The following is a 12,480-nucleotide window of genomic DNA, read 5'->3' on the forward strand; positions in this document are numbered from 1 at the left end:
AGTGGTGAGAAGGGTAAAGAGAAGAGTGCAGGGCGACCGGGCAAATATACGTGGGGAACGATGTGAAATCAGAATGAGAAAAACAGAGGTTAAACTGGAAGACGACGATCAAAGAGCAGACTGCCAGGAGCAGAGATTCCATTGAGGGCACTTCAGCCGGTTTCTATGGAGAGGCTTCAAACGCCAAATAAAAGAGTTTATTCCTGGTGTTCCTGCTGCCCAGTCTGTACACAGCCGCCGTGAATTTCCACACTTCCCAGTGAATGGGTGACATTTGTAGGTTGGGCTTGTTACAGCACTGTCTTCTCAGCAAGGAAAAAAAATTAAAAATAATTAAATTAAAATATGCAGCCGGAGAAGATCATTTTATTTCTGAACGGTTTTCTCAGTCCTGTCCCTGGATCTATCCGTCGGTCATTATGGTGACACGCACAATGCTCCCGTCCCAAAATGTAGAACTGCATTGCAAGCAGACCTGGCTGCTGGTGATTGTTGCTGTATGTTACAAAATAAATACAACATAAACCTATTGTAAGTCATTAAAACTCGCAGGTGCCAAGATTTGTTGACCTGTGGACCGATTGCCAGGAACACTTTGTTCCACCAGTGGCAGTACTTATAGGGGGTCATTCTGACCCGATCGCACGCTGCAGTTTTTCACAGTGTAGCGACCGGGTCAGTTCTGCGCATGCGCCAGCGCCGCAGTGCGCCGGCGCATGGCCGCCCGTCGCTGCGCTACGATCACTTCTGCCTGATTGACAGGCAGAGGTGATCGCTGGGCGGGAGGGGGCGGAACGGTGGTGTTTGGCCGCCGTTTCGTTGGCGCGGTCCGGCCAACGCAGGCGTGGCCAGACCATGCGGGGAGTGGCCCGCAGCGGCTGCGTGATGTCACATGCAGCCGATGCGGGCCGTGGAGCAAAGAGTAGCTCCCGGCCAGCACGCCAAAGCTGCGCTGGCCGGGAGCTACTCTTGAAGTGCAAAGGCATCGCTGCTGTGTGATGCCTTTGCACTTCTGCGGTGGGGGGGGGGGGGGGCGGCACTGACAGCGTCCCCCCCAATGCCTGAGTTCATGATCATAGCTGTGCTAAATTTAGCACAGCTACGATCAACTCGGAATGGCCCCCATAATGCGTTACGGGTTGTAGCTAGTAAGAGGACAACTGCTCTGAGTCTGCACACAAGTCCTGTCATGATTTGCATTTTAATGAATCTACTTCCATAGACGGTAAGGACCTGATTCAGAAGGGGGCTCTGCTGTGTCCACTCTTGCGCCTGTTGCCGGAGCTGCGGCTGCCATAATATCCAAATGCTAGTTTCAGCCTCCCCCTGGTGCACAATCATGCACCAAAGAGCCCACTTTCTGCATCTCAGTGTCGGACGGGTGGTGGAACACGAGCCTGCTGTGGTGCAGGTGTAGTCAGGCACTGACCTCACACCACTGGCTCTCACCTTCAGACTGCTGCTGTGACTGCAATGGTCCTGGAACACAGGTCGGACTAGGAAGGGAACTTCCTGTTGGATCTTGTTGGGCAGGCAAGCACGCTACGCAGGAATGACCTCCACTGGGGTCAGTGAATGGTCATCGTTGGCACTTGGGTTTCCTCAGACTGGGCGACTCTTAGGTGTGAAGCACCAGGTGCAACCGTGAACAAAAATGGCCAAAGGGGAGAAGGAGGAAAAGGGACATACACACACACAGATTACGCACAAAACACGAATATGCTCACCAGATGTAATATTGGACGACTGGTCCTTATCCCAGTACCCGCAATTGAACACAAATATGGCGCCCACCATGCGGCACTGCTATGCTTCTCCTACACTCCCTGGCCATACATTGATAATACAGACAATGCAATGGGAAGCACAATGTAATAATTACAATACAACACAATTAAGCACTTCCAAACCATACAATACTCACCAGCAGGTACCTTACCAACAGCCTACCTTTAATGGTGGCCTGACTGTGGAGAATATGCTGACTTACCTCAGACTACCTTTATGAAGGCCTGACCGCTTCCCAGAATCCTAAGGGTCTAGCACCTAACGATAACAGTGCCTGTGGCTTAGCGCCGGATCATACAATACCACAGCCTAGCGCCCACTTACCATACGTGCTGTCTAGCGCCAGATTATACAATACCACGGCCTAGCACTGGTTTACCATACCTGTGGCCTAGCGCCGGATTATACAATGCCACTGCCTAGCGCCAATGTACCATACCTGCGGCATAGCACTGGATTTTTAACATGCTATTTTTTTGCCAATTCCCTGATAGATCACTATGGCCCTCATTCCGAGTTGTTCGCTCGCAAGCTGCTTTTAGCAGCATTGCACACGCTAAGCCGCCGCCTACTGGGAGTGAATCTTAGCTTAGCAAAATTGCAAACGAAAGATTCGCAATATTGCGAAAAGACTTCTCTGTGCAGTTTCTGAGTAGCTCGAGACTTACTCTTCCAGTGCGATCAGTTCAGTGCTTGTCGTTCCTGGTTTGACGTCACAAACACACCCAGCGTTCGCCCAGACACTCCTCCGTTTCTCCAGCCACTCCCGCATTTTTCCCAGAAACTTTAGCGTTTTTTCACACACACCCATAAAACGGCCAGTTTCCGCCCAGAAACACCCACTTCCTGTCAATCACACTCCGATCTCCAGAACGAAGAAAAAACCTCGTAATGCCGTGAGTAAAATACCAAACTTCATAGCAAATTTACTTGGCGCAGTCACAGTGCGAACATTGCGCATGCGCAATTAGCGGAAAATCGCTGCGATGCGAAGAAAATTACCGAGTGAACAACTCGGAATGACCACCTATATGCCTGCCAATCGGCAGAATGGATCACCAATCAGCAGATCGGATTTGCATTAGGGAATCAGGGGCCTGTCTAACTGCTGCACACCAATTCCTTTCTACCAACTGTCCCCATTCTTCCACGTGGACCTATCACGGGGCCGACTTATGCTTGTGCAGGAAGGCAGCTGTAATACCTCAGATATTGGGGTAATAATACAGATCCAACGCGTTTCAGCTAGGTAATAGCTTTCCTCAGGGACTTAGATGTGTGTGCTTCCTTATTACTGTTATTTTTCATACCACCTGTGTCCTTTTGACATCAGAACATTGTAGGAAACCCCCACTACGTCCCTTATAGTCACCCTGTGCACCCTTTTTACATCACCCCGCTCACTACACTAAATGCAAGATGTGGCACCGCCAACTACTGTAACACTAACTCCAGCAACATGTCTCTTCTACACAGCAACCAGTATCACAGTACAGATACTGATACCCAGAGATGAGTACAGATACTGATACCCAGAGATGAGTACAGATACGATACCTAGAGATGAGTACAGATACCGATACCCAGAGATGAGTACAGATACTGATACCCAGAGATGAGTACAGATACCGATACCCAGAGATGAGTACAGATACTGATACCCAGAGATGAGTACAGATACTGATACCCAGAGATGAGTACAGATACCGATACCCAGGGATGAGTACAGATACCGATACCCAGAGATGAGTACAGATACCGATACCCAGAGATGAGTACAGATACCGATACCCAGAGATGAGTACAGATACCGATACCCAGAGATGAGTACTGATACTGATACCCAGAGATGAGTACAGATACTGATACCCAGAGATGAGTACAGATAATGATACCCAGAGATGAGTACAGATACTGATACCCAGAGATGAGTGCAGATACTGATACCCAGAATGAGTACAGATACCGATACCCAGGGATGAGTACAGATACCGATACCCAGAGATGAGTACAGATACCGATACCCAGAGATGAGTACAGATACTGATACCCAGAGATGAGTACAGATACCGATACCCAGAGATGAGTACTGATACTGATACCCAGAGATGAGTACAGATACTGATACCCAGAGATGAGTACAGATAATGATACCCAGAGATGAGTACAGATACTGATACCCAGAGATGAGTACAGATAATGATACCCAGAGATGAGTACAGATACTGATACCCAGAGATGAGTACAGATACTGATACCCAGAGATGAGTACAGATACCGATACCCAGAGATGAGTACAGATACCGATACCCAGAGATGAGTACAGATACTGATACCTAGAGATGAGTACAGATACCGATACCCAGAGATGAGTACAGATAATGATACCCAGAGATGAGTACAGATACCGATACCCAGAGATGAGTACAGATACCGATACCTAGAGATGAGTACAGATACCGATACCTAGAGATGAGTACAGATACTGATATATAGAGATGAGTACAGATACCGATACCTAGAGATGAGTACAGATACCGATACCCAGAGATGAGTACAGATACCGATACCCAGAGATGAGTACAGATACCGATACCCAGAGATGAGTACAGATACCGATACCCAGAGATGAGTACAGATACCGATACCCAGAGATGAGTACAGATACCGATACCCAGAGATGAGTACAGATACTGATACCTAGAGATGAGTACAGATACCGATACCCAGAGATGAGTACAGATACTGATACCCAGAGATGAGTACAGATACTGATACCCAGAGGTGAGTACAGATACTGATACCCAGAGATGAGTACAGATACCGATACCCAGAGATGAGTACAGATACCGATACCCAGAGATGAGTACAGATACCGATACCCAGAGATGAGTACAGATACCGATACCTAGAGATGAGTACAGATACCGATACCCAGAGATGAGTACAGATACTGATACCCAGAGATGAGTACAGATACCGATACCCAGAGATGAGTACAGATACTGATACCCAGAGATGAGTACAGATACTGATACCCAGAGATGAGTACAGATACCGATACCCAGAGATGAGTACAGATACTGATATATAGAGATGAGTACAGATACCGATACCTAGAGATGAGTACAGATACTGATATCTAGAGATGAGTACAGATAATGATACCCAGAGATGAGTGCAGATACCGATACCCAGAGATGAGTACAGATACCGATACCCAGAGATGAGTACAGATACCGATACCCAGAGATGAGTACAGATACTAATACCCAGAGATGGGACTGCATACTATATTATATATTAACGCCAGATATGGTCTGTTTATTATACAAAACACAAGATATGGGTCTGCGTATTACACTGGGTACCAGATATACAGTACAGAGGCGGAACTACCATTGGTGCAGCAGGTGCATTGCACCGGGGCCCCTAAGGAGTAAGGGGCCCACTGCTACCCAGACCGGCAATGACTTATCCCCCCCCCTGCAGATTATTTTGAGCAATGTCAGATGGATGGCCCAGTGCAGAGAGCAGGGTGGACCCCACTGCCTGTGGGACCTGCCCCTTACCATAGGGAGGCGGGGCTGACCTTGTGTGTGCCAGACTGATGGAGAAGTCCTGCCACCTCTCAGCGTGGATGATAACAGGCACAACAGCTGCTGTCAGTGAATTAAAGGCAGTTCATAACCTTTGTATCTGCCACTGTCAGAGTCTGCCTGACCGAGTGCCACACTGAGGAACGCACAAGGGGCACAGACAGGGCTGGGTCGCAGTGTTCCTGCCCCCACCAAGGTACATGCCCACTGTCCTCCACACCACACAGGATGTTATGTCTGTACCCCATCACCCACTGCCTCTCCCTGTCACCCACTGTCTCTTCCTGTCACCCACTGCCTCCCCGTCACCCTCTGCCTCCCCCTGCATTCCGCTATCATCTTCTGCCTTCTCTTTCCTTCCACTGTCACCCTTTTCCCCCCACCCCTTTCTTATGTTGCCACCCTCTGCCTCTCCCTGTCACCCACTGCCGTGTAGCATATTGTGAACATGGGTTGGGGTGGAGGAGGGGGGCCCATATTATATTTTTTGCACCTGGGCCCATCACTCACAAGTTTCGCCACTGATATAGTTGGTCTGTATATTATTCTGGGCACCAGATATGGGCCTGCTGTTAACAAAGTGTGGGCATAATTGTGCATAGGTGACTATCAGAAATGGTAATTAAGTAGCTTAAAGACAAACATTACAGTTTATTAGATAGAAATTAAATTTAATAATGAAAAACTGGATCTTCATCTATACCAATGGTACGGCTGGTGTAATGGTTAGCATTACTTCCTCACAGCACTTAGGTCATGGGTTTAATTTCAACCATGTCCCTAACTGTGTGGAGTTTGTATGTTCTCTCTGTGCTTGCATGGGTTTCCTCCGGGTGCTCCGGTTTCCTCCCACAATCCAAAAATATACTGGTAGGTTAATTGGCTCCCAACAAAAATGAACATTTGTGTGTGCGTATAGTCGTATACATGTGCTTAGGGTTCCTAAATGTGCCAAGTGGTTCCTATCTTCTGTCAAAATTCTATGGTTCTATGAAGAAGATGATCCTTCTCTTCCTCCTCAGAGCTCGGTGCGGAAGCTTAGGCCGTTGTCCTCCATCTTCTTCCTGTACTCCTCATCAAATAAGATGTTTTGGGAAACCAGGAAATGGTTCTTCCAGTCTCCCACAGTTCCTGGAAAAGAAGATAATATTAATATCCAGATACTATCCTCCTTACCAGGAACTAGTCATTACACGTCCATATGATTAATAATTACACATAGCGGTTCTCAGAGCTAAATCTAAGTTGATGTGTATGTGGGCCCTCATTCCGAGTTGTTCGCTCGCAAGCCGCTTTTCGCAGCAGTGCACACGCTAAGCCGCCGCCCTCTGGGAGTGAATCTTAGCTTAGCAGAATTGCGAACGAAAGATTCGCAATATTGCGAAAAGACTTCTCTGTGCAGTTTCTGAGTAGCTCGAGACTTACTCTTCCAGTGCGATCAGTTCAGTGCTTGTCGTTCCTGGTTTAACGTCACAAACACACCCAGCGTTCGCCCAGATACTCCCCCGTTTCTCCAGCCACTCCCGCGTTTTTCCCAGAAACGGTAGCGTTTTTTCACACACTCCCATAAAACGGCCAGTTTCCGCCCAGAAACACCCACTTCCTGTCAATCACACTCCGATCACCAGAACGAAGTAAAAACCTTGTAATGCCGTGAGTAAAATACCAAACTTCTTAGCAAATTTACTTGGCGCAGCCGCAGTGCGAGCATTGCGCATGCGCAGTTAGCGGAAAATCGCTGCGATGCAAAAAAAATTAACGAGCGAACAACTCGGAATGAGGGCCGTGATGTAAATTATTGTGATAATTTGATGTTTTTGTAGGATAATAAATAGTGCTATTTTTAAATAAATCCAATTATTGGTACAATCAGTACAAGCCTCCTGTTAATTAATAGAGAGCAGGAGTACAATAATTATGACTATAAGTATATATTGTATACTAAAAAGTACACCAAGCGCAGTAATTATTGTAGTTGTGTGCCTGTTTGGAATGGCTATCTTATTTACTAACGTAAGGGTCTTATGGCATATGAGATGTCTGTTTCAGAATCTGATGGCATACAAGGGACATGTGAAGGGAATTGATGACATATAAGGAAGATGCAAAGGGGACAACTGGCATATAAGGGACATGTGGAGAGACTGCTACTTATGGGCCATGCATTTCCTACCTCACATCACATGTAGCCCTGTCCTCACTGACACATCACTCATCTCCTGATATACTCTGTGGTGTTGGGGACCCTGCTTATCCCACTATATCACTCTCAGTCTGTGGCTTCCTGTTGCCTCCATTCCCCGCCTCACATCATGTCACTGCCCCTGTCACATGCAGCCCTGTCCTCACTGACACATCACTCATCTCCTGATATACTCTGTGCTGCTGGGGACTCTGCACCTTCCACTATATAACTCTCAGTCTGTGGTTTCCTGCTGCCTCCATTCCCTTCCTCACATCATGTCACTGCCCCTGTCACATGCAGCCCTGTCCTCACTGACTCATCACTCATCTCCTGATATACTGTGCTGCTGGATACCCTGCTCCTCCCACTATATAACTCTAGTCTGTGGCTTCCTGCTGCCTCCATTCCCCTCCTCACATCATGTCACTGCCCTGTCACATGCAGCCCTCTCCTCACTGACACATCACTCATCTCCTGATATACTCTGTGCTGCTGGGGACTCTGCACCTTCCACTATATAACTCTCAGTCTGTGGCTTCCTGCTGCCTCCATTCCCCTCCTCACATCATGTCACTGCCCCTGTCACATGCAGCCCTGTCCTCACTGACACATCACTCATCTCCTGATATACTCAGTGCTGCTGGGGACCCTGCTCCTCCCACTATATAACTCTCAGTCTGTGGCTTCCTGCTGCCTCCATTCCCCTCCTCACATCATGTCACTGCCCCTGTCACATGTAGCTCTGTCCTCACTGACACATCACTCATCTCCTGATATACTCTGTGCTGCTGGGGGAACCTGCTCCTTCCACTATATAACTCTGAGTCTGTGGCTTCCTGCTGCCTCCATTCCCCTCCTCACATCATGTCACTGCCCCTGTCACATGCAGCCCTGTCCTCACTGACACACCACTCATCTCCTGATATACTCTGTGCTGCTGGGGGACCCTGCTCCTCCCACTATATAACTCTCAGTCTGTGGCTTCCTGCTGCCTCCATTCCCCTCCTCACATCATGTCACTGCCCCTGTCACATGCAGCCCTGTCCTCACTGACACATCACTCATCTCCTGATATACTCAGTGCTGCTGGGGCTCTGCTCCTCCCACTATATAACTCTCAGTCTGTGGCTTCCTGCTGCCTCCATTCCCCTCCTCACATCATGTCACTGCCCCTGTCACATGCAGCCCTGTCCTCACTGACACATCACTCATCTCCTGATATACTCTGTGCTGCACAGTCACTCTAACCCTCATCATAAATTACCGTCTTATGTTCATAAGAGAACTCTATTCCTGAATATAATTACTTACAGGGCATCCACCCCTGGCAGTGCCACCTAACTTCCCTCTATTGGAATCTCCTAGTTTCTGTTTGATATTATTATTACGTTGTGTAACTGTAAAATGATAGCTTTCCATGTATTGGCTGTTGTAGCGTTGTGGCCTACCTTTCCGCATGAAAGATGAGATGGACGTGTCAAACACAGATGGCGGGAGGGCTGTGAAATTGACCATTGGGTTCTCCTTCATTGACTTGAACGAAGTATGATGTTGGATCTTCTGCAGAACCTCTTCGGAAAGATCCTTACACAAGAATCTCATAACTCTCTCAATCTCACGCCGGGGATCCTGTCCAAGGAACAGCTCAGAGTAAAATAATCTTAGACCCATAACTGACCAAGGGGTCTACTTACTAAGCCTTGGATGGAGATAAATTACCAGCCAATCAGCTCCTAACTGCCAAGTTATAGGCTTTGTTTGACAAATGACAGTTAGGAGCTGATAGGCTGCTACTTTATCTCCGTCCACTTTATCTCTCTCCATGGCTTTAGTGAACAGACCCCCAAGTGTAACTGGCTGCCAATATCTTCATTACCTCGATCATGTCCTCATAGAAGACGTAAAGTATCTGATGTTGGCTTTTCATTTTCCACCAGCCGATGACATGGTCAAACCAGTTTCCCCAGGCAACTAAGAGAAGACAACACTACTATCAAACAGCGGCCGACATTGAGATGACTATTGGAGAATGGATTTCAGAAGGTATCATGACCAACTCAACTACTAACCCCAACTACTAACCCCTTAGAACTTATACCCCAAATAAATCCAACAGAAAAAAGGTAGTAATATCCTCAACTCATGCAATCTATACTATAATCCCACTGCCATGCAATCCTGCAGGAAACTTCCACCCAGCACCTGTCAATCCAGCACACGAGCCCTGAAAAAACAAAAAATGCTAAACATCTCCCTTCCACAAACCAGGTGCTTATGTTCTGTCAGGCTTAGGCAGCCTTCCATTGTATCGGTGATGCATAACACAGACCGGAGACAGCTTTATTATATGCTTGAGAGTAATGACCTACTTACTTACCCGTCCACGTGATGCTAAGGCATGTTATTATGATTAGTGTTAACACAAATATTGGGGGTGATCAGGCAGTACCCACATACGCTCGCGGGTTCCAATGTATAGATAGACAGTCAATACGTCAACACCATACGGCAGTGGTTCTCAAACTGTGTGCCGTGGCACCCTGGGGTGCCTAGGATACTTGCAAGGGTGCCCTGGGTTGGTGGTCCAGGACGAATTTAAAATTATTTATGGTCAATGTAATAGGCAAAACCAGTGCTGGTGGCTGTCAATAATAAAATGTGGACAAACAGAAGTAAATCCTGTCCCTCACCACATAACTGAACCTAAGGGTGACATATAAACACAATTTGCTTAATTTAATAGTTCTTTCTAAATTTCTCAATAAGAAACTTTTGGCCTTGGGGTGCCGTGAAAGAATTCTGTTACTCTAGAGCTCCGTGATTCAAAAAAGTTTGTCAACCACTGGCATATGGTCAACAGTCAAAAGTTCTTCAGGGTGAAAAGTTTGCCAGGGCCAAAAGTTAGACAGTGTCAAAAGGTCGACATGAAAAATGTTGACACATATGGTCGACACGTGCTTTTTAGGGTTTCCATGTTTTTAGAAGTTTTGCTGCATTTACTATCCATGTCACAAACTATTACCTTTTGCCCGAAGCGTGGTGAGCAAAGCGAGACGGGGAGGGGCTGCATTTCAACAAATTTGGGTAAAAAATTTAAAAAACACAAAATATTACAACACCCAAACAATTTTTTTTTTGTCAACCATTTGACCCTGTCTAACTTTTGACCCTTTCTAACTTTTGACCCTGTCTAACTTTTAATCCTATCTAACTTTTGGCACCGTCTAACTTTTGACCCTGTCTAACTTTTGTCTATGTTTTGACCATGTCCAGCCTTTGACCTTGTCTAACTTTTGACTGTCGACCAAATGTCTATCTTCTGTACCACTGCCGACCTCGCATCTATGGCAAAATCAGCTTACGGTATACTCCATGGTACAGTCTGGAGATACAGGTCTGAGTTATTATGCTGTTATGTTATAACTCTGAACAAAAAGGATACAGGAGACTTAACTCATATCATTATCATCATCATCATCATCAATCATTTTAATCCCACTACAGTAAGTAGAAATCAGCAAGTTCCAAGAAGCCACTAAGTATAGCCAGGACATGATACTAAGATATATCTGAGGAAGATGAGCTGACCCACCTTCTCCAGCCAGGAACATTGAGAAGAAATTCTCCCAGGTTCCAGGGTCTGGCAATGTCTGATCCATCTTGTAGAAGTAATAATAGGAGACCAAGCAGTCTTTAGGGTTCCTCGCCACGTATACAGTCTGCAGGTTATAGATACAGCTTGATTGGGTAAGGTAAATAGAACATGTTAATGGTCTATAATAACTACACATGAATGATAAACTGGCCTAGTGATCCACGGATGGAGTGGTGAAAAACGTTGGTAACTGAGTGGCCAACCACTTGTTAATGGTCATTGGTACATGGAAACTCTCTTGTATGTTTATATTAATAGGGCACTAAGAGAAAGAAAGCTCTTATGATACGTCTGTTACATCAGCCTACCACTTGCTGATGGCTACAGCCAGGCGTATGATGGAAATAATAACGGACAGTGTGGAATTGCCCACCTCTGCCAGCCCTATCCAGCCGATAATAGTAATAACACAAAACGGGAAAAAATGTTCCACAATGGATTCAGGGAATTCAGTATCTAATGTAACAGAAGAAGACACGGTAATTGATGGAGTTAGATACATTTTGGGGGAATTAATAGGGGTGGCACATAAAGGTTAATGGTGTCTCCACCCTTGGGTAGGAATAAGCTTAGGACCTTCTCTATAGAAGGCTACTGAACTTTTCAGTCTGGTTCTTTCGCTAGTCATAGGCAGGACTCTTTGTGCTAATCTGCAGGCTGGACTAATCAATGTGTCTCCATCTTATTGGTTCTGGGTTTCGTTGTTCAAAGAAGGTAACTGAAGACTGACAGCCACTATATTTGGCCATGCTTACTTAGACCTATCGTTCTGTAGTTCTCCAGTGAAATATAATAATTTTCTACAATTAATGATTATCATTATCCCAGCACCCACCAATTTTTGGTATGCCTGAATTCATCTAGTGATAGGGCCCATATAAATTTTGCAGGCCCGATCCCCCTAGGAAACACTGCCCATGCCTACAGGCATGATTGGTATTATGGCATGGGGACCCCACGCTACGGTTCCAGCCTCATTATTGCATCAAACCTCATGATAGCATCTTTGGTTCTAACGTGATCTTGAAGCTATTTTGTGGTGGGTTCCAGCTCAGTAAAGAGGTAAATACGTCAGGAAAACGCTGAAAGGCTGGACTTTAATATGATGTTTGTCATGGTTCTATCACTACATTTGTAGACTGATTTAGTAGGAGTACTTCCAAGGAGTGTGAAATGTGTGTGGCAGACAAATGCCCTTGGGTAAATAAAGAAGCAGCGCGCTCCCATTGTTACCGGGGGTGATAGATGAACTT

The 12,480-nt window shown here is 46.3% G+C and overlaps 1 protein-coding gene across 2 annotated transcripts in view; it reads right to left on the reverse strand.

Moving 5' to 3' along the window:
• Window positions 1–6,018: 6,018 nt before the first annotated feature.
• LOC134945807 (sulfotransferase 1C1-like) overlaps window positions 6,019–12,480 on the reverse strand; it is a 43,385-nt gene continuing 36,923 nt past the window's right edge. For both annotated transcript variants that reach the window (XM_063935317.1, XM_063935318.1), the window contains exons 5-8: window positions 11,165–11,291; window positions 9,449–9,543; window positions 9,021–9,201; window positions 6,019–6,518 (exon numbers count right to left, since the gene is read on the reverse strand). In XM_063935317.1, coding sequence (XP_063791387.1) covers window positions 6,406–6,518; window positions 9,021–9,201; window positions 9,449–9,543; window positions 11,165–11,291 — 516 coding nt within the window. In that variant the 3' untranslated portion in view covers window positions 6,019–6,405. The remainder of the gene's footprint in view (window positions 6,519–9,020; window positions 9,202–9,448; window positions 9,544–11,164; window positions 11,292–12,480) is intronic.

Source organism: Pseudophryne corroboree, chromosome 7, assembly GCF_028390025.1.
Source record: "Pseudophryne corroboree isolate aPseCor3 chromosome 7, aPseCor3.hap2, whole genome shotgun sequence".
Lineage (NCBI taxonomy): Eukaryota > Metazoa > Chordata > Amphibia > Anura > Myobatrachidae > Pseudophryne > Pseudophryne corroboree.